This window comes from Solea solea, chromosome 21 (assembly GCF_958295425.1).
Source record: "Solea solea chromosome 21, fSolSol10.1, whole genome shotgun sequence".
Classification (NCBI taxonomy): Eukaryota; Metazoa; Chordata; class Actinopteri; order Pleuronectiformes; family Soleidae; genus Solea; species Solea solea.
Genome location: NC_081154.1, coordinates 17,743,679 through 17,766,696, shown reverse-complemented (window position 1 = coordinate 17,766,696; position 23,018 = coordinate 17,743,679). Strand labels below are relative to the sequence as shown.

The 23,018-nt window shown below is 43.2% G+C and overlaps 3 protein-coding genes across 5 annotated transcripts in view; all 3 read left to right on the top strand.

The window, feature by feature from the left end:
- The window catches only part of capn15 (calpain 15), a 43,287-nt gene extending 38,135 nt beyond the window's left edge, over positions 1–5,152 (top strand). For both annotated transcript variants that reach the window (XM_058620538.1, XM_058620537.1), the window contains exons 11-12: positions 1,402–1,580; positions 1,910–5,152. In XM_058620538.1, the coding sequence (XP_058476521.1) occupies positions 1,402–1,580; positions 1,910–2,087 (357 nt within the window). In that variant the 3' untranslated portion in view covers positions 2,088–5,152. The remainder of the gene's footprint in view (positions 1–1,401; positions 1,581–1,909) is intronic.
- A 645-nt stretch (positions 5,153–5,797) lies between these two features.
- Positions 5,798–16,188, top strand: LOC131448265 (putative protein MSS51 homolog, mitochondrial). 2 transcript variants are annotated; one of them, XM_058620565.1, is made up of 7 exons: positions 5,798–5,905; positions 8,091–8,268; positions 8,360–8,509; positions 9,685–9,809; positions 10,456–11,019; positions 15,379–15,472; positions 15,764–16,188. In XM_058620565.1, exons 2-7 carry the CDS (start codon positions 8,111–8,113, stop codon positions 15,969–15,971), a joined length of 1,299 nt encoding a protein of 432 aa, XP_058476548.1. In that variant the 5' UTR covers positions 5,798–5,905; positions 8,091–8,110; the 3' UTR covers positions 15,972–16,188. The 2 variants fall into 2 exon arrangements, with proteins under 2 accessions (XP_058476548.1, XP_058476549.1); XM_058620566.1 differs by having other exon boundaries at positions 5,822–5,905; positions 8,141–8,268.
- Positions 16,189–17,822: 1,634 nt separating this feature from the next.
- On the top strand, positions 17,823–22,032 carry LOC131448267 (putative protein MSS51 homolog, mitochondrial). Its single transcript, XM_058620568.1, has 6 exons — positions 17,823–17,988; positions 18,327–18,476; positions 18,579–18,703; positions 19,636–20,199; positions 20,784–20,877; positions 21,136–22,032. The coding sequence occupies exons 1-6, from the start codon at positions 17,972–17,974 to the stop codon at positions 21,338–21,340; spliced, it is 1,155 nt and encodes a 384-aa protein (XP_058476551.1). The 5' UTR covers positions 17,823–17,971; the 3' UTR covers positions 21,341–22,032.
- Positions 22,033–23,018: the final 986 nt, after the last annotated feature.

The following is a 23,018-nucleotide window of genomic DNA, read 5'->3' as shown; positions in this document are numbered from 1 at the left end:
AACAGTATGGTTTCATGCCTAGAAAGAGTACTACAGATGCAGCATTTGCTTTAAGAATGCTGGTAGAGAAATACAGAGAAGGTCAGAGGGAGCTGCATTGTGCCTTTGTAGATCTGGAAAAAGCCTATGACAGGGTGCCGAGAGAGGAACTATGGTACTGTATGAGGAAGTCTGGAGTGGCAGAGAAGTATGTTAGACTGGTGCAGGACATGTATGCCAACTGTGAGACAGCGGTGAGGTGTGCTGTAGGTGTGACAGAGAAGTTCAAGGTGGAGGTAGGACTACATCAGGGTTCGGCTCTGAGTCCCTTCTTGTTTGCGGTGGTGATGGACAGACTGACAGATGAGGTAAGACAGGAATCGCCATGGACTATGATGTTTGCAAATTACATTGTGATCTGTGGTGAGAGCAGAGACCAGGTGGAGGAAAAGCTCCAGAGGTTGAGATATGCTCTAGAAAGGAGAGGAATGAAGGTTAGTCGCAGCAAGACAGAATATATGTGTGTGAATGAGAGGAACCCAAGTGGAACCCTGAGGCTACAGGGAGTGGAGATAAAGAAGGTGGAGGATTTGAAATGTGTGATAAAAGAGTATCAGCCAGAATGAAAGGAAAGATATACAAGACAGTGGTGAGACCAGCGATGATGTATGGTCTAGAGACAGTGGCACTGAGGAAAAGACAGGAAGCAGAGATGAAGATGTTGAGGTTCTCTTTGGGAGTGACGAAGATGGATAGGATCAGGAATGAGTCAATCAGAGGAACAGCACATGTTAGATGTTTTGGAGATAAGGTCAGAGAGGCCAGAATGAGATGGTTTGGTCTTGTACAGAGGAGGGATAGTGAGTATATTGGAAGAAGGATGCTGGGGTTGGAACTGCCAGGCAGGAGGTCCAGAGGAAGACCAAAGAGAAGGTTTATGGATGTAGTGAAAGAGGACATGAAGTTAGCTGGTGTGAGAGAGGGGGATACAGAGAACAGGGTGAGATGGAGGAGGTTGATTCGCTGTGGCGACCCCTGAAGGGAGCAGCCGAAAGGAAAAGAAGACACTTACACAAATGCACAAAGACACACACATACACAGTCCTATTTAGATATGATATAATATAATATATATATATATATATATATATATATATATATATATATATATATATATATATATATATTTGTCAAGCTGAAAATTCTGTAGTTTGAGAAAAGACTGAGCAGAGTGCACACACACACACATAGAGCTTTAGTGTGTCAGCTGAATTGGAACACATGAGCATAACATTCATTTTGACATAAATATTATATTTTTTTTTCTGCAGATTCTCTCTCTCACCATCTGAGTACACAAAAAAAACACATGATGTTTTCTGTCCGACACGTCATTGATGGAGTCTTCTTCTTTCCTCTCAGGGACGTGAAGGCATGACATGTTACTACCTGACCCATGGCTGGGCGGGGCTCATAGTAGTGGTGGAGAACCGCCACCCCAAATACTACCTCCACGTCTCCTGTGACTGCACTGAAAGCTTCAACGTGGTGTCTACGCGCGGCAGCCTCAAGACCATCGACAGTGTCCCGCCTCTACACAGGTACTCTCTTCTCTGGAAGACCTTTGTCGTCAAAGCCATACTCAGTAGATTACAAGCTCCGGGAACATTTGGTACAGGTGCAGCAAACGATGATGCTGCATAGTCATCTAAATTCACCCAGTTTGATCTAGGCTTTGGTTTTAGTGTTGTGGGTTACGGGGTGAGAGTCAAGCAGCTTGATACGAGATGTCTGTCGCTGCTGTGGAGTCTGAAGGTCCAAAGAATCATAAGAAATCATCAAACAGAGGCAGAGTAATAACAGACTCAGGTACACCTGTTTGTTTACTGATGAGTTTCCCTTTCTGTGTGCACTCTGTCTCCCCCTGCAGGCAGGTGCTGGTCGTGCTTTCACAGCTGGAGGGTAACGCCGGTTTCTCGATAACGCACCGCCTGGCTCACCGTAAGGCGGCCCAGGCGTCTTTGGGGGACTGGACCCCGACGAAAGCGTCCCACAGCCCACAGCTCACTCCTGACATTGATGGTCTGCATCGGCCCAGGCCTCTATGACCACCGCCCACTTCACCTTCTACTCACACAAACACTATGAAGTGTCTGAACACTGGAAACGTAGGCCGCGGAGTGTGCAGTCCTAACACAGGGAACGTGTGCGTGTATGTGTGTGTGTGTGTGTGTGTGTTGAATGAACACACGTGAATGTAGAGCATGAGCAGGAAGCCGTTCTGCGCTCACCTGCTGACGCTGACGTCTTCATCCACCCCTTCTGTACTCGGTCCCTTGCCAAGTGTCTGTGCCATGTCGAGGATGAAATGAGCGGACCGTGTGAAATGACCGCGACATACACGCAGAACGGTCACTCTGTGAGGCACCTTCCAAGGATCCGCCTCAGACCACTTTACAGTCTGGACGTCTATTGTACAAGCGCTGTACGTGCAACAGACCTCGCTCCTACCTTTTTATTTGCTCGGAGATCAGCCGACTGTCGACGAGCTCCGCTAAAGCCAGCATGGAGTGCTGTAACTACTGAGCCAATCACCGGCACATTCACATCTTATGAGCCAATCAACTGCAGACATCAGACACTTCCTCCCCCCTGTCGCGCCCTCTGTGATGGAAGCGGAAGGCGGACAGGAGGAGGAGAATAGGAGGACAGTTCACCTCAGTATGGTACTGAACGAGCCAAGACCCTGAGTTGCAGTTTTCACTCACACTTGGTGTTTCATGTTTGCTGATTTGAGCCAGAGCACTGGTAACACACTATCAGTTTAACGTGTCTCGCACACTAACCGCGCCACGGTCTCGTCCACATGTGTGTTTTCATGTCAACAAACAAAGCCATCGTTCATCATAGCGTCGTGAGTCCCCTCCCTCCATCAGCACAGTGCTCTGTAGCGCCCCCTAGCTCAGGACCAAACTCACAGTGTGTACAGTCAGCGGAAGAGGAGCAGAACCTCAGGCAGAGTCGGAGACAGGTGTGCGTGTGTGTGTGTGTGTGTGTGTGTGTGTGTAGAGTGTTGTTATTGACTGCTGTTACTAACAAAAGTCCGAGTTCCGAGTTAAATGGAATGCAGCTTTTGCTCCCAGTGAAGCCAGACATTAGTAACCGCACACAGAGTCCTCCATCCGGCTGTTTCAGTCAGTCTACATTGACTTTACTTTTCCTCTCTTTTGATAATTGATGAATAGGATGAATAGGATGAATGAATAATATTTCAGTTAACTTTTGCTGAGACAAGAAGAAGAAGAAACCTCTGAACCTATCTCTGTCTGTTCAATTCAATTTGTACCGGCTTCAGTTTTGGGGTCAAGTCATTACAAGAGCGTCTTTGTGTTTCCTCAGACATGCTCGGCGTTTGAGTTTTGTTTTTCTTTGTGTGGTACGGAAGATCGGCGAGGGTTTGACTGCTTGTCACGCTTTGTCCATGTCGTCTGTGAGAGGATGAGTCAGTGTCTGTTTTACTCTGGAAGGTCAGGGACCATTCTTCGTTTGCAACAGCACACAGTCTTCATGTTATTTTGTTTCTCTTTAGCATCAGTGTTTGCGTTATTTCCCCTCGGCTGTTTCGCGCACATCTTTTTTTCACGGTTTCCCCCACCGTCACAAAGCTCTTGCTCATTCGTTGCCATAACGACATAGACGAGTCTCGGAGAGGGAGGAGAGATCCATGTGGTACGATGTTTTATGTTGTGAAATAAGAAAAATTAAACTTGAAAGCTGATGCTAGAACGCTCGGAGGAGCCGCACAGTGAGGGATCGTTCGGGGAAACGTCTGTCACAGCTTCTCGCTATTAAGACTTTTCTGCTCGGATAGAATCTGAAGTTCATGTAGCCTCGTAAACCCCGGAGTCCCTGCAGCACACAGTAGTTGGTTATGCACTGCTGCTTCCATCACTAATGGTGTATTTCCACCGGCTCTACTCGCCTCACCACGGCACGGTTTCAGTAGCGTTTCCACTAGCATAGCACCTGGTACCAGGTACTATTTTTAGTCCCTGCTCAGGTGAGGTTTCAAAAGTAGGTAACTATGCGATGATTGGTCGTGCAGTGATGACTCCGTCCTCATTAAGTAGGTACTTTTTTTGCAGCGGAGATGTAACCTAAACCGTGTCGTGTCATGTCGTGCCGAGGCGAGTAGAGCCGGTGGAATTACGCCAACAGTGTTTGAAGTCACACAAACTTTGCAAATGAGGCAGCAGTGAAGCAGCAGCTCCTGTTTTCCGTCTGCCTCACCACTTTATTCTTTAGGCACCTGCAACGTGTTTTTAGATACAGGGGGCGCCAGAACACCATGGTTCAGATCAGGACTTGACCTCAGTGACCTCAGCGATGTTCAGCTAAATAAACGCCTGGTGTCCCGAGCGCCGTCCTCTCTGCTGTGAGTGTAAACAAAAAAATGTCTCCCAAAGAAACAGGAAGTGCAATGGCCACTGTCGTCTATGAGTGTGTGTGTGTGTGTGTGTCACGGCAAAGTAGCTGTGAATATAGTGTGTAATTTATTTGTACACATGATTTCCAGGCCCAGGTAATGAAAACTGTGGATGAATGACACATAATGAAAGGTTTGTGATCATTTAAGGCTTGAGTTGTAGGGACGAGTTTAAGGAGAAGTGAACGTGCACTGAAACACCTGCAAACACATGACATTGTTTTTGTGTTGTTGTTGTTTTTTTTTACTTGTTCTCGTCATAACAGTCATTTTGGCTCTTGCTTGTGTCCAATGATGAGCAGAATCTTGTGTGTTACACAGTGATGTGGACTCTCCTGTCGCTCAGGGGCGCCCCCTGCTGCTGCTGCTGCTGCTGCTGCTGCTGCCAGCACAGCAGGCGACGCCTTCTCTCTTGTGTTGGATTTCCTCCTTGTAACTTGTACAGACTGCAAATATAAGCCACACAGTGATTTAAAAAAAATAAAATGAACTGACCCTTTTAAACCTGTAAAAAAAAAAGTCAAAGTAGAAACAAAGAGAAAATGAAAACAAATGCTGAAAAAGGTGGATCTCTGATTAATGTGAGATATATTTTATTGACGGACATGAATATATGTGTACAAACTAATGTATGTTTCATTTTCAATCTCAGGTTCAAATGGACCAAATACATTTTTTTAAAATTGAGAGCTTTAACGTTTGTCTTTATTAAGAAAATAACCTTTGTTTGTTTTTTCCCACTTTGAGACGTGCGTCTGTATTAAGACACTGAGTCTGTGGCGTTTGCTGAACAAGAGGAGGTCAAAGATTGGTCACACGCTGGTTTGTGTTTTTGTCCACACACCAAAAGGATTCACCTTTAATGATTTCTTTGTTTTTATGGTGCAGAGAAAGCAGAAAATATTCACATTTAAGAAGCCGAAAACAACCAGAAATCTTGTTTTAATCATGAAAAAAAAGCCTCAAAGCGTTAAATCGATGATCAAAATTAGTGAGGCGAGTAATCGAGTAAATGTTTCAGATCTAACTGTAACCATGTGCTTTATCGGCAGTTTATTCACACCTGCTTCTACACTATTATACTGTCTGTTTTATATTATTTATTGTATTATCTTTGTTACACGTTGCCTGTGCATCCTCAGCAGCAGTGTTCTCACTCTCTGGTATCCTGCTAGTGTATCCTTGTGTTGCTGTGTTTGTGTTCTCCTCACAAACCTTTCCTATTCACTCCACCCATCGTTGCCTTCCACTCCTCTCTTTATTGGTCCCCACCTTCCCCCCAAAGCACCTCCTCCTCCTCCTCCTCCCCAGCACCAGCACCAGATGACCGGAGCACTCCTGAGTCCTCAGTCCACTCTCTCCTCCTGTGGCTGAGTGAGAGGAAGCTCAGCAGATGCAGTGAAGACACAGTGAAGCTGCCGTGCTCGTCTGGACTCACAGGTACACCTGCTGAATGTGTCCATGTCTGTGGTGACAGGGTGAGACCTGAGGTCATGTGTGATCGGCTCTGCTATGAAAACATCGCAGATAAACTGTGGAATATAGATATTAGAGAGTTGATCCATGACAGACATGTTTGTGATTTTCTTGTGAGTCAGACGGGCAGAAAGGTCAGCACCACACGATGATCACGTTTCTTCTCCTCGTCTTATTTGACGGAGGAGGAGGAGGAGGAGGTGGTGTTTTTGGTGATCAGGGTTTCAGGGTTAAGAATACCTCCAGAGTGCACGTCGTCTTTCCACCTTTTACTTTTTCTCTGTTGCCAGTCTGACCTGAGGAGGCGGGGCTTGGGACGTGTCCGTGTGCACACCAGAGGCACCACTGGCACAGAGCCTTGAAAACAAAATGATGTGATATTTTTGGAATGCTGCTGGTGCTGGACTGGTTGTGTTTTGGTACCAGGCCCAGTTTGAGCGACAGATCACCGAAAGTCTGTGTGACAGGATTTAGCAACTTTATCACCTCAGTGGTCATTATCTTTGGTTGCCATGACAATGTACTCTAGATTGTAGTATCTTGTCATGAGTTATGTATCAATATGGCTGCGTGTTAACCCTTAGAACTCATTCTTAGAAAGCATTTCAGCTGCTTTTTTCCATTATTATTTCCATACTATGTTAAAATGCGCAGTTACAGTTTATACAGAGGCTATAAGAATGTGCAACATAGTGTCTTATATCCTCTTTTTCTATATCAAGTATATCAACACCTGAGCAAAAAGTATAATATTAATATATAGAAATATATAAAGTATAAATAATATTCTAAATCGGATTGAATTTGTGAAATTTGGAAATGCGTCACAGTTCAAAGTTCACTTGGCTCGTTTTTATGAACAAAAAGAAAAGAAAAAACTGTTTCATTTTGTGACTTCTGCACAATTATTGCTACATTGGAACCTTTGTGATTTTCTGTCCCCCACGTTCACTCTTGGGCGACCACCTGGTATTTCAGGGTGTGTGATGTGCGCTTGTGTGACTTCCATATTGTTTAGCATTGTCATTATGCATATGTAGAGATTATCATGCTAACATGCTAATTTATTTTATAGAGGGCACATTTCCCTGTGTTTCATATGGAAGCCCATTTCCATGGGGAAAAAAAATCCTGTAACTCATTATAATGACTTAGTATCTCAATATATTGAGGTAGTATCTCAAAATAATCACTTAGTATCTCAAAATAAAGAGATAGTATCTCAAAATAATGACTTAGTATCTCAAAATAAAGAGATAGCATCTCAAAATAATGACTTAGTATCTCAAAATAAAGAGTATCTCAAAATAATGACTTAGTTTCTCAATATATTGAGGTAGTATATCAATATATTGACTTAGTATCTCAAAATAAAGAGATAGCAATTCAAAATAATGACTTAGTATCTCAATATATTGACTTAGTATCTCAAAATAGATAGTATCTCAAAATAAAGAGATAGCCTCTCAAAATAATGACTTAATATCTCAATATATTGACTTAGTATTTCAATATATTGACTTAGTATCTCAAAATAAAGAGATAGTTTCTCAAAATAATGACTTAGTATCTCAAAATATTGAGGTAGTATCTCAAAATAATGACTTAGTATCTCAAAATAAAGAGATAGTATCTCAAAATAATGACTTAGTATCTCAAAATATTGAGGTAGTATATCAATATATTGACTTAGTATCTCAAAATAAAGAGATAGCAATTCAAAATAATGACTTAGTATCTCAATATATTGACTTAGTATCTCAAAATAGATAGTATCTCAAAATAAAGAGATAGCCTCTCAAAATAATGACTTAATATCTCAATATATTGACTTAGTATTTCAATATATTGACTTAGTATCTCAAAATAAAGAGATAGTTTCTCAAAATAATGACTTAGTATCTCAAAATATTGAGGTAGTATCTCAAAATAATGACTTAGTATCTCAAAATAAAGAGATAGTATCTCAAAATAATGACTTAGTATCTCAAAATATTGAGGTAGTATATCAATATATTGACTTAGTATCTCAAAATAAAGAAATAGCAATTCAAAATAATGACTTAGTATCTCAATATATTGACTTAGTATCTCAAAATAGATAGTATCTCAAAATAAAGAGATAGCCTCTCTTTTTTTTCTTTGTAAGTGGAAAGTTAAGGCCAGAACATGGCTTCTGACATCCCAGCACTCCCTCAGTCCATCAGCCCTTCGACTGGCACTGTCTTCTCTGACCAGTCTGGCTTTTACTCTCTGGACTCCAACGTGCCGGGTCTGTCCAAGACCATTCTGAACAAGCTCAACATGAAAGACTATGGAGAGTACAGGTAAAAGAAAAACGTGATAATGACCACGGTTTGAAGTAGTTTAAGAGTGATTTATTGATGTGGCTTATTTTACCCCACACTTTGATTCCAGGGCTGCCTTGGAGGGAAAAGCGAAAGGAACGTTGTTCCGCAACCACAAGGAGATGTTCCAGAAGATGGAGGAGACGTTTAAATTCTGCGCAGGCTGCAACAAACTGCCTGAGCACCTCACTGAGGGACAGTGTCTGAAACGCTGCGTGAAGTGAGTGCAGGTGTCATACCACACACGTAGAGATGTGAAAAGTCACATAATATGCATTATAGTAGCATATCATAAATCCCAGTTAGTATAATATGGAGCTGAAGGGTTCTTATGATCCCATGCCTTCTCAGAGCCCAGGTCATCGTTGCGCTCTTTCCAATATTCAAGCATTAATACATGAATATTAATCTCTGCTGACACAAACAATTATTCATGTGAGTGAAACCAGCTCTGCTTGCTGTTTAGCTCCATCATCAGCCACTCAGGACACTGATGCTAAATAGCTGCCGTGGGTCACATGTGGTGTCAAGTGGCAGACATGACCGACCGCCGGATTCTCTGAGCGGGATTCATTTCTATGCAGCGCTGCACTTTATTAGGATCTTAATGGAGATGATCATGTCACAACTCTGCAGAGTGTATTTTAAGAGCTGAACTGCGATATTATACTGCAGTATCTATCTATCTATCTATCTATCTATCCATCCATCTATCTATCTATCTATCTATCTATCTATCATCCATCCATCTATCCGCCCTCTTCGACTATGAGGGTCGCTCAATGTGGGCGGAGTCATCATATCTATACATATATTATAGCCTAATAATAATGGTGATATGATATGTATGATAGTAATAGTAGCAGCCTCGAAACTGGATCTGGATCCTGCAACCTGCAAGGTGAGGACAGAGAGAGAGAGAGAGAGAGAGAGAGGAAAGGAAGGAAAGACACAAACCAGGGAGAGAAAGAATCTGGTAAGGATGCCACCGAGGAGCCTCCATAAGGAGATGTGCCTAGCACAACTGGGAGGAGACCTCGAGGAAGACCAAGGACAAGGTGGAGAGATTATATCTCATCGCTGGCCTGAGTGCACCTGGGGATCCCCCAGTCAGCGCTGGGCGATCCAGCGTTACAGCAGCAAGGCTTGGAGCAGACAGTACGACACTATGATACAACATAAGCAATATAAAATATACAGAATATACAAATGCATAAAAAAAACAACACCAAACACCATCAGAAATCAAGGACCAAAAAGGAATTAACAATCATCAATTATTAAGTATTCACTAAGAAACACAGAATTGTAACATTTCAATTATTTACACAAATATCAACTGAAAACACAAGCGACAAAATAAACGTTTCCTTCCCCTCCACTGCTCTCTCTCAGGTGCTTGAACGTGTACTACTGCACCAAGGACTGTCAGAAAAAGGACTGGCCTCAGCATAAAAAGGTCTGCAAGACACTGCGTCTGGTGGCCATCGACAGACTCGTGGAGTGGCTGACGTTCACAGGTATCAAATGACATGGTTGTGCCGTTTGAATTGAAAAACCTTGAGGAATCATTTTCCCAGAGATTTCTTAGTGACGCTGTATTTTAAAGCTGAGCTGTAAAGAAAATATCTGAGGCAGAAACGTCTCAGAAATGACGCCCTTTTGACCAACTCCAGAAATCTCCTAAACAAAAGAAGGGAACCAATCGCAAACCCCTGATGCGATAGAGGCGAGGTTAACGCGACGAGGACGGAGCAGCTGTTGGAAAGGCGAAGTGCAGCTGTCTTTTTCGATTCGGCTGTTGCTTCCATATTAAGTGACTTGCTCCATGAAGTTCCCGGGCAAAAGTTGTTAAACGCCACGAATAGAAAGCCATCGCTCGGTCCAAATGATTACAGAGACATTTTGATCTATGTCCATTAGTGACGCCTCTTGAAAGTGGGAAGTGATTACACCCGTTCCAGACTCGTAGTCTAAAAGGAAATTGAAATGCTAACAAACTGCCAACACCACTTTCCATCCATCTTCTACCGCTTTATCCTCCACATGAGGGTAAACATTTGACAGTGCAAATAAATCTGTAACATAGCAAACCAAAATGAACTGTACTGTGTTTGGTGGAAATGATTGTTTTCTAACACCATGAAAGCTCTGCTCCAACAACAGGTGACCTTCCTTTGCCCGCTCAGCCGTGGTCTAAGTCGGCCGCTGAGGTGAAGAACTGGGACGACTGGCTCCTCATGAGGGAGGACCTCACGCCAAGTCTGGCCGCCATTCTGTCTGGAACCAAGATGGAATCCCTGTGGGAAAATGTCAGCAGGCCACGACTGGATGATGCTGATCTGCAACAGTCGCTATGGCGACTTCAGAGCGTGTTCCTCTCTCGTGTTCTCACTGTTGGGATGGCCGTGCAGCACTTTGGCCTGGATCCACGCAGCAAGCCCCTCACTGTTCATGTGGCAGGGGTATCCCATAATGAGACTCTGGGAGCCAGGCTGACTGACTATGACGAGCTGAACCACATGTTCCCCGGACATGAGGGCATTGAGATCGTGATGGTGGGACCAGAGGTGGTGAATGGTCCCATCATGAGGCCTCCGCTCAGAGCATTTGGTCCCAGGAAGAGGGTCTACATTAGTGCCAATAAGGGTCTCTATCATCAATTCTGGGAGGAGCTGGTGGAGAAAGAGCAAGCAGCTAAGCCAGACCTGGTGGTTGGATTTCATCCCGGTATGGAAACATTGTAGAAATGGAATTGTACTAACTATAAAATGTCCAGATGTCAAGTGTGGTTCACAAAAATGTTGCGGTGCTGCCAGAGCTGAAGGCTCGCCGTCATAAAAACTGTTTACCCCGCAGCAGAGACATGAGAGACATGAGAGACAGACACATGTTTACATGGCAGCCATTCTACTTTTAGTCTTTTGGACTAAAATGTGACTAGTTTTAGTCACATTTTAGTCATTTCGATAGTTTTAGTAAAAAAAAAAAAAAAAAAAAAAAAAAAAGTATTGGAGATTGCTGTTGGGCAGAAACCTTTTATCTCCATATTTCAACTTTTCAACAGTTATTTTCATGAATTGATGCCGACTTCATCGTACAAGAGTGTCATACATGCGCCGCGACCGACCCTAGGTCGGCTTGGAAAGGCTCGGGGCGAAGGTGGTTTACAGCGAACCGCCGCCCAGACCTCGCCGCTTCCCGGGGCTGCAGCATACGCACTCGCTGCCGCTTCTCCCGCCCGCCGGCTGCCCCCCCTCACCGGGGTTTGTTGGTGTCCCTCTGTCCCCGCAAACGTAGCAGACTGTCCTCGTCACGGGGGCGGGGAGCAGCCCGCGTAAATCGGGCACCAGGGGTCGGCGGCGATGTTGGCAAACCCACCATTGGTGTGGGAATGTTTAGGTTTTAATTGACAGATTCCGCGCACAATAAGCGTTTTGAACGTCTGACTGATCACTCACTAACATTTACGTCCATTTTCGTTGAAAATTCGAATTCGTCATCAAAGATCCACGTTCATCTCGTCGGCGTCTCGTAGCAACACTGGTTTACATGGAAAAGTCACACACAGCGGCTTTAAGTCCGCGACATCTTAAGAATGTCACTGTGAGAAAAGCCTTTTCCCACTAGAAACTACAATTTGCACCAAATTCCACAGAGAACATCCATGATCTTATATAGCGGAGGCACACAGGCTGCTACATGCCAGCAATGTTTTCACTGAGAGTGAGGCTTGGTTCTCTGTATACGTGCTACTGTCATTGCTGGAATAATGTCTGTCAGCCACATAACAATAACCTATTTCAGTAAACACTCACTAAGTTTTTATGGGGGATGTGGAACGCAGCTGGGAAAGAGTTCGGCCTCAGATTGCTGGACTCGGCGTACAGTTGGAAACTGGTAAGCTGCTCTTTTGTGAGGAGAGCCTCAGTCCACCCGCCATCAGATTCACGCAGGCGCATTAAAAACAAGCCGCCTTCTCCTTGGGGACGCTCAATATTAAGACCTTTTCGTTCCTTATTTGAAATAAAACACAGCATCAAAGGTAACTGAGGAAGAAGCATCTGACGCTCATCATTTAAACCATCCATCCAATCGACTTCCTCCTCTCACAGAAAACCACCTCGTTAAAAAGGCCGGCGCTGCAACCCTACGCCGCCCCTAAGCTCGTGTACAGAATTGTTTCTGTGACCCTTTAATCTGTAAAGCGCCAGTAAAGCTTGGACACAGCCGCCACCCATAACTCCTGGTCAGTTATTAGTGCTATCACTGCGGGCTCCGACCACAGCTAAATATAACTGAATCAGTCATCCTGTGGGTAAACTGCTTAAGTGCCTGGCTGCACTTCATCACGCAGAGCTGGCAGAGCTGGCAGAGCGCTGCATTATAGCACTGTTCAAGTCACCACAGGAATATAAAAGAAAGGTGTGTGTGTCTGTGTGTGTGTGCGTTGACCTCGCCAGGACCAGTTGTCCTCGTGGAAACCAAAACCTGGTGATGCTGTCCAAAGAAATGGTCAAGTCAACGCAGTGTCCTAAGAAGAACTAACCGTGCAAACCTGTGTGTGTGTGTGTGTGTGAAAGCTGATGAAACGTGACGTCTTGACCTTAAGAAAGGGAAGATGATGTCAGCTGTCAGCCGCCGCTGCTTTGCGAGATGGATGGATGACATTCACAGCCAGCGGGCGGCTCACAAACACAGCAGCTAAATAGATGTTGCTTATCCCTGAAAATAAACAGCATTTCTGTGGCGCTAAAAGGTGATAGTGTACATAAAGGAAACCGTGTCAGTTATTTCAGTTGGTTAAAGGGTTACATTTTCAAAAATATTATTAATATTTGATATGTATATTTCAGGCAGAAGTAGCTTTAAAAGACAAACAAATATTACTATATAATGTTTTTACAGCTGTTTCTGGGAAGGTGGCGTTTTCTGCCACTAGGAACACATTAGGAATTTCTTAAATAGCTTAGCCATTTGAAGCTAATTTAAGAAACGGAGATGACAGTTCTAAAGATAAAGAAAAATGTATATCCTCTGGAAAATTTGAGCTATATTCATTCAACACAGCCAAAATGGCTTAACATTTAAAAACAGAATGGCTGAAAAATGGCCTAGGAAGTCTTAAGGGTTAAACCCCTCTTGACCGTATCTCCTCATGTTTTACCACGCTGACAAGTGTAACCACAGTATAGTTGTATTTATCCTCTCTGTCCACAGTTCAACGTCCCTGGAAAGATCAGGCATGTCACGTATAACATGACACCCTCTGTGCACTGTGACCTCACCGTGAGAACCCCTCGTCAACCACGTCACCTGCATCCACATCACACACACCATAAAACAGCTGAAACTGTAAAAAAAAGAAAAAAAAAGGACATAACATTCCTTATGTTATCGATGAGCATGGGAAAGTTCGCTGTGAGCTCTCGGTTTGGTTTGATTTAAAGCGTTTACTGCCACAGCAGCCTGAACCTCAGCCATCAGTCTGATGCCTTGTTCACACGTAACCAGGTATCATTTAAAACTGTGTGGATGAAGTTTTCTTTTGTAAAACTACAGCAAGCAAATGTCAGCTGTGGATCTCTTGCAGGAAATGAAGCTTCCTGCCAAGGTTGAACTCCAACCTCCATTTCCTCCTAGACAAGTGGCGCGTTAATGCTTTCCTCCGCCCCTCTGAAGATGGATCCACTCTCAGGATCTCAGCTGACCAGCCTCTTGAGCACCTGGTCATGTCTGCCTGAGTGCTGTGCTGCAGATGAGGAGGGAGGGTAGGGTGTCAGGGTTTGCCATAATGAAGAAATTGAGTTGGCAACTTGTATATGTCTGCCCTGCTCTCAGCGCTCGGCCCGCAGCTTCGGTTTTATAATGTATTATTTATGGCACTGGACTGGACTTGGACCTGGACAGAAAGTCAGCCTCTATCACATGTCGCCCTCGTAAGCTTCGCTGGTAAGGAGTTGTGATTTGAAACCAGAGTCCCCGGGTTTGAATCCCACCTGTGACAGATAGATACATGCATTCATCATCTTTTATGTTATGTTATTTGACTCCAGATGTGAGAGAAAGGCCCATTTTTACTTCTGCGTGTCTTACCCTGGATTTCCACTGGACGCGGAACGGCAGCCGTTGCAAATCGCTTCCATTCTAATCAATGTGAGCATTCCCACCGGCCGCGCTGCGGCGCGGATCAGCAGCGGCCCAGAAGCGGCTCGCCGCGCCGCAGCGCTATCGATAGGAATCAGTTCTATTTTTTCCGTTGCCGCTGCTGAACCTCGTAAATTTCAACGAAGCAGATCGCACAAGACAGGAAGTCCGACACAGTATCAAAGTAAAACACTTCCGCCCCCCTTTCAAAATAAAACACAATGCGCAGGTCACAACTTCACCTCAACGTTACGTCATAACCGGTGCTCCCAGGTCAACAGTCATTTGATCCGAGGGTCTCGGAGACAATGGACGACGAGAGACTGATTATGGAAGTGGAGAAATGAAAGAAGCTGTGTTGTTGTTGTTTACTTTATACACACAGTCTATCGCGGGATCTCGCGTCCGTTCGAGATTATCGCGCGATCTTCCGTGAATACCGCTGGCTCCCAAGGCTCCGCGCCGCTGCCGTAACGCGCCCGGTGGGGATTGACGTTTGGGAGAGGACGAAGCAGAACCGCGCCGCGGCCGTTCCGCGTCCAGTGGAAATCCAGGGTGAGATGTGGTTACATTGCCTTTTAATTGCCAAAAATGCTAATTGTGAGACTTTAAATTTAAATTATTATAACAGTGCATTTGTATGTAACTTTTACTGTTAAAAAATGGTCTGAAGGGACCATTATGAAATCATAATGAAATCTGGCCCTCATTAAAAAAACACCCTCTCAATATCAACTCCCTGTAAATTGATTAAAAAAAAGAAAAGTACCACTTCTCACTTTTAATTTAATTTATGTCCACTGGCCTTAATGTCGTACACCTGCTGCGTCACTGAAACCACAACCGCTCACAGACCAAATCCTGATTGAACCCATGCACCGGTCTGGATTTAAAGAGTGATCACAGTGATCAGAGTGTGTGTTCTTGTGATTCTTTCCACAGGGTTCCACGCTCACCAGGGCCTGATAGAAGGCTGGCTGCCCACCCTTCTGTTGCTCAGAGATTATAACATCCCTTCCTTCTTTACCATGTACAGGTCAGTTTAATATGGCATACATTAATACTGGAATACTACTTAAAATGTAAGCCAGGGATTCCCAAAGTCTGGGTTGGGACACAGGATTATGGCAGATTTTTTTGTTGAATTTTCCCAACCTTTTAGTTACAATGTATGTGTACATGTTTTAAATTAGCATGCACAAAATTAAGTTTTAATTAATTCACCAAACCATGTAACTTGAAAACAAAAGTTATTGCTCTCTTTTTTAAATCGTTTGTGTTTCATCCCTCACGAGAAGCGCAGACCGATCTCTCTTTGTCCCCACAGTGAGACGGAGCTCAAGTCCTCCCTGCAGATTCTGCTGGAGCTGGAGATGCACATCAGGGAGAGTGGCTCAAATCCATTCACATCCCAGAAACCAGAGCAGGTCCAGTCTTGCCCCAACAAAACCCCAGTCTACTGCAACTCTCACTACATCAGTTTCCAGGGACTGCTGCCACAGGAGGACACGGAGCAACCACTCACGGACAATTGACTGATCTCCATAACAGGCCTTCTGCAACAATGATTGATGACAGAAATCACTCAAAGCTCAATATGAAGAACAACATCAGTGTTTCCTAAACTATCGTGACCCAAAACACAGGAGAGCAAAGTTGTGCATGATGTAACAACTCATTCACAGCCGTATCTGTGTGGTCAATAAATTCAAACTTCATCTTACCCCACAATAAAACCTCCTCCGACCCATCGATGGGACATGTGAATATTTTATTTTCACATTTCAGGTTAGGGAGAGAGAGAAAAACAAGTCAATAGACATAATATCAAAACAAATCTTATTAGGGTGTTGCTAAGGTGTCTAAGTGTATCAAAAGTGTATCAAAAGAACCTGATACTGAAACGTGACTCTGACACCACTGGGTTTAAGACTGCTCTCTGTCTTGTGTGTGTGTGTGTGTGTGTGTCTTACTGACACAGCCTTTCTAATGTGACACTGACCTCTTGTGGATGGCAGTGGTAAAAAGACAGAAAGCGTTGGCATGCTGCAGAACAACAGGAACTAGTAACAAACCAATATTATTATATTATATTAAAACACATGAGTGTATTTCTGTTCATGATACTGGAACGTTACAAGTTAACTAGACTTACAGTAGAATGAGCCTTGTGTTGACTAACCACAGACATAAACTCAGTCATTGTGTGTTGTAGACGTTGGTGGCTGATTTTTCGTGATATAAAATTTAAAGATTAAATATTACAACTAAAAGTAGCCTCCGGACTAAAATGGACTATGCAACGATGAAACTGTATTTATAGACACTGCAATAGAAAGGAAACGAAAAGAAACAACAGCGACAACAAGTGATTGAAATATGACTACACAAGTTAGCCCCCGCTGACATGAGTGATGCATTATGGGATGATGCTCCAGCTTTAGGAGGAGAAGAAGGAGAAGAAGGAGAAGTTGGCGTTTCCGTCTGAGTAGGGTTGTTTGAGAAATGTGTTTTCAAATTTTCATGCATGTAAATGTATTTGTGCATGTACATATTTATTGATTTATTGCAATGCTAAAGCAGAGCATAACCACAGCTCAAATATGACAACTATAACAAACACTATGTATTATATAGCTACTCATTACTGCTATTACTGTGAAATACTCCTGGACTCTTCTCATCTGTTCTCTTTCCTCTCTTTGTAACTTTGATGTTTTGTCCGTAATCTGTTGAGCTGGTTTCTGTACATGTGACAGCGACTGCACGTCTGTCTGTCTGTCTGTCCTGGGAGAGCGATCCCTCCTCTGTGGCTCTTCCTGAGGTTTCTCCCTTTTGTTTTTCCCCCTGTACGAGGGTTTGTTTTGTGGAGTTCTTGCTGACTTGATGTGAGGGTCTAAGGACAGAGGATGTCACCTCGAGGCAAATTGTGTTTGTGATGTTGGGCTCAGTTCACGTCAATGGGGATGGTCGCTGAATCAACATATTCCAGAATTCAAGGTGCATTACTGCATACAGCCCGTTTTAAGTCCATCACAACACTCTCACGTTCACACACAATCTGCTTTAACCCCCAAATCTGCAAGTTTTTGGACTGTTGGTTGAACCGGAGGACCCAGAGAGAAGCCTCACACACGCAGGGAGAACATGAAACCCCCCTCAGCTCCTGCAGGTTTAAGTGTTTTTCTCAAGACTTGCTTGAGCATTGCATACACATGTTGTATGAGTTAAACTCATTGACAGCTTCTTCATACATTGGAGACCAACTTTCAGTCACATCAGTCCAATCCAAATACCAAGGATCACAGATTTTGACATAAAGCAAAGTGAGTCTCATGGCCTGAGTCTCATGGCCTGAGTCTCATGGCCTGAGTCTCATGGCCTGAGGCTCTCGTGCAGCCAGGAATGTTCTGGAGTCGACAGATCTTACCAGAAGGGAATGCACAGGTGCTAAATGTGGCAGCAGAAGCTCCAGTCGCCCCAGACACACTGCTCAGATAACAGGACACAGAGGGAGCCTGTGTGAGACTCACACATGACAGAAACTGACCGGTAAGTTTAACTGTCAATTTATCTTTTTTTTTTAAAGAATTCACTTTATTTATTTTTACCATCTTGTGACCCCAGAGCAGTCACTGTCGTCTGAAGAGAACCACCGGGTGCTTATTAACAGTGACTGCAGTGACTGCTCTGTCGTATGTGAATCTGCGATCCCTCTATTCCCCTGCTCACACGGTCGTACATACCCCTGTCTAAAAATAGAAAGGTGTAGGCATCATGCAGTTGCCTCTTGGTAAGAATGTAAAAGCAGTTTTAAGTGTGATATTGGGCGATGCAACTGCTTTGGTTCATCTTTACTGATAAGTTCAGCTTCTTATTCCTCTGTGCAGAGCTTCACTGGAGACCATGGGGAAACCCATGGCCTTCCACTCCCAGAAAGAGATGTTCGAGAAGATGGAGGAATCCTTTAAAATGTGTGCACACTGTGAAAAGTGGCCGAAGCAGCTGTCAGACCCACACAGCTTGAAGCGTTGTGGGAGGTAAACATGAAATAAGTGATATTTCATACAATAAACCTAGAAAGAAAATACAAAGAGATGTTTTCTCTGTGTATATAAGTATATTCTTATCCCTTTGCACAGGTGTCTGAACGTGTACTACTGCAGTAAAGATTGTCAGAAAGAGGACTGGCCCAAACATAAGAAGTTCTGCTCACAGCTGCGTCTTGCTGCCATTGACAGAGTGGTGGAGTGGCTTGTGTTCAAAGGTAAACCCTAAACAGTGAGAAGGTGCATTCTTCCTATTTATACACTCACAGAATGACTCATGGCATAGTTCATTGTCAAGTATTCACGTCGGTTTGATTTTTATTGACATAATCACAATTAAAACATGTCATTGAATCAATTTCCTTAGAGTCGGCATACACGTGTGACTTGTGAAAACAAGCAGTTCAGATGTATGAACATGTTGTGGAACGACCATAATTCATTTGTATGAGACTGCTTTACAGTAATGTGGCTGGACTTAAAACACTGGTTCTATTTGTAATTTTACATAAATGTAATTGTTTAATTTGTGTTGAACCATTGAAATGCATGAATCTAATAGTAAATATTAGCCCTAAATATTTCTGTGAGTGTGTGAGTCGTGGAAGCTGCAATCTTAATTTTGTCGTCTATTCTATTCTATTCAAGGAAATGATTAAAGGAAATACAGTTTAATTTAACAAAAAACCCTATTATTATTTTTTTTATTGTGGTTGTATGAGTTACTTAAACTTAGAAACCAGCTTGAGACACTTGCTGAATTCTGACTGGGACACAAAGAAAAGCAGATTTTAGCCTCCACCTCATAAAATCTATGCCTGCTTTAGTCTTCAATATCTTAAGAATGATGTTCACCGTAGTGAGTAGTTTGTAGCAAAAACTAATCTGCAGTTTTACATCACAGCACACAGGAGTTGTGTTTAAAAACCGTCGTTCAGATTGACCTGAATGACTCCAACTTGCTAAATGTGTCGAGCTAAAAACGCTGATCCTTGGTCAGTAACTGCAAGATCTACACACTCTGGTAGATTTTATTTCAGTGAGAGTCTCTTATGTCTCAGGGAGGTCAGCAGTGACTGTGTATCAGTACCTTGCCCCTGAACAATCCCTTTAATAAAACTCAGTGTGCTTTTCCTTCTTCCATCTTCAGGAGATCTTCCATTCCCCACAGAAAAATGGTCAACGCCCCATTCGCAGGTTCAGGGTTGGGACGACTGGCTTGCGATGCAGAAAGATCTCCCAGCTCACCTCGAGTCCATTTTAAATGGAGCTAACATGAAAGACTTGTGGAGTGACGCTTGCAGGCCTCGACCTCACGATGAAGACCTTAAACAGTCCTTGTGGAGGGTCTGCAGTGAATTCTTCTCCAGGCCGCTGACCATTGCCTGGGGTATGAGGTCATTTGGCCTTCACCCTTATTCCAAACCTCTGACCATTCACCTGGTGGGAGCAGGCCAGAGTGAGACACTAGCAGCCAAACTGACAGACTATGATGAGCTTAACAACATGTTCCCCGATCACCAGGGGATTGAAATAGTCATGGTGGGTCCAGAGGTGGTGGATGGACCCATTGTGAGGCCTCCTTTGAGATCCTTTGGCCCCAAGAAGAAGGTGTACATCAGTGCCTACAAGGGTCTCTACCACGACTTCTGGGAGGAGCTGGTGAAGAAAGAGGAGGCTGCCCAACCAGACCTGGTGGTTGGATTTCACCCTGGTGAGAACACCTGTCCGGTCAGTCAGTCAGTCATCCTCCACCAGAGGGTCGCAGGGGGTGCTGTGCCAATCTCAGGCAATAGGCGGGGTCGCCCTGGACAGTTCGCCAGTCCATTGCAGGGCCACACACAGACAGAGACAAACAACCATTCACTCTCACACTCACGGTCAATTTAGAGTGTCCAATTTACCTAATCCCCACATTGCATGTTTTTGGACTGTGGGAGGAAGCCGGAGAACCCGGAGAGAACCCACGCACACACGGGGAGAACATGCAAACTCCATGCAGAAAGGCCCTTGTTCCAACCAGGGCTCGAACCCGGGTCTTCTCGCTGCAAGGCGAGAGTGCTAACCACTACACAACCGTGTGGCCCCTGTCCTGTCAGGCAAAGATATAATATCAAAGCCAGCATGTCTATGAGGGCCCCATAAGGGATATACAAAACTGCTTCCCTAATATAACCCTTATGGGGCCCTCATTGTCATTTCACTTAACGATACGTGGCTATTTAGAAAAAATGCATCTATGAACTTTTACACTGCATTGTGTTTTTACTGATATAGTCTTTAAATTTTGATTTCCAGGATTTGATGCCAGTCAGGGCCTGGACCAAGGCTGGCTTCCAACACTTCTGCTCCTCAGGGATTATGAGATTCCATCACTTTTCACTGCTCTCAAGTGAGTGTGTCACAGTTTGGTTTCCATGACTTCAGAGGACATTACATTGCCTTACATTCATTTCCTGGAGATTTACTCTACTGATTATTGGCTGAACCCTAAACCCAACCCTAACCATAACCTAACCCCAACCATAACCAAACGACATCGAAAATAATCCCCACAATGTAACTGTGTCCCCACATCACGAGTAATGCAGCGTTAATAATTGGAATAATGTATTATTAATACTTCATACCATGTGTTTCACATTGACAGTGAGACGGAGATCACCTACTCCCTGCAGATCCTGTTGGAGTTGGAGATGAACATGAAGGGAAGTGGAGTCAACCCCTTCTCCTCGCTGAAACCAGAGGTGGTAAACTCAAGTCCTAACAAGACTCCTGCTTTCTGCAACTCGCACTACATGTGTTTCCAGGGTCTGCTGGAGACTGTGGAGTTTGAGGAGCCAGAGGAGAACTGATGGAGCTTCATGCTGCAGAGCATGCATGTTGTTTCTTTGACTTTGTTAACAGTTAACGGTTGTGAACCTTGGCTCTGGCATTTACATTCACTATCTTAGTTTCATGTCATTTTACTGCCAGACTGGTGAGATTTGAATATGTCGTTTATTGGCTTGTGGAGAGGTGTTAGTACTTTGTAGGAATAGTAAAACGTGTAGTGATATAAATCAAATGAACAAAGAGAAGACTCTAATGTTCATTTCATTATTTGCAGTAAAGAAAAAACAATGATTATGAATTGGACAATTATACACTGAAACCTACTGCGATGCATTTAATGCACATGCAAATATTCTGAATTAAAACTTTACTTTGAAGTACTCTGAGGAAATAAAACCAACATAAGCTAATCATGCTGCAAAGGCAAGAGCGCTAACCACTCCACCAACCATGTGACCCCGTTCAATATATATTCTGAGAAAAATACGTCAAATTATCTAATATTGTAGCCAAAATCATACCGTTGTCGTTGACATTGATCTGTGAATGAGTTGAATGACGCATCACTGTCAAAATGTTTAGAATTCATTTATATTTAACGATATGTATAAAGTTCATACAGATTTTTTTTTTTAATCAATAAAAAAGATGATTAAAATAACAACTTGCATCAGATTTACAAACATATTAGCTGTAAATATACATACACACACACACATATATGTATATATATGTATATATATATATATATTTATATATATAATACGTATATTTTTGCATATTTTGGTCTAGAATTCTGGGTTGGGAGAGAAAACCAGGTCCCATTCCCCTTTAGATACTGGAGGTGTTGTTATTGTGTCTCTATCTGATATACGTTTATGAAGTTTAGCTTTTAGTTTTCTAGAATTTGTCATTTAAATAATATTTTTTTCCATTGTAGTGGGTTATTCGTTATGTCTATCTCGGATTTGATGATACATTTTAATTGTTGATAGTGAGGGAACAGTTCTGCCCCAACTGCACATTTATGAATGAGTGTATTAAATGAGATTAACTTGTTATTTTGAAACCAATGATGAAGATGAGTGATTCCCTTGAGGTGCCATCCACCCTCCTGGGCTTGTTGTGCAGATGGGGTGTATTTGCATGTTGTTAATGAGGATTTTGCCATTTTAATCCCTTCCCACCTGATAGTTTTAAAGTAACTCATTTTAAGTAAGTCAGAAATGTAGGTTTATTTGCATTTTTTCCCACAAGATGAGCTGTTATTGTTGCCATTTTTAATCCATTTGACTAAGTATTGTCATTGATTTGCTAAATAATAGTGTTGAAAGATGAGCACTTTTAGACCACCTACTAATCTTTCCTTTTGAACTGTTTCAAGGGAGTTTTTCCTTTTCCCAGTTAAATATTGTGTGATATTAGTGAATGAACTGTTTTAAACCATTTCACGCATCCCTTTTACACACCAGTCGTGAACACACACAACCAAATCACAGGAGCAATGGGCAGCACTTGGGGGGGACTGGGTGCCTCAATAAGCACTCATACGTAAGCTTCTGCTTTAAAACATGCGGTAGAAGCCTTAGAGGAATATATATGACTATTCTAAAACTACAAGTGAAACGTTTAATTTGTTAAAATCCACTTCAAACGTTTGGGACGGAGCTGGATCAATCAAAAATACAACTTAGAGCC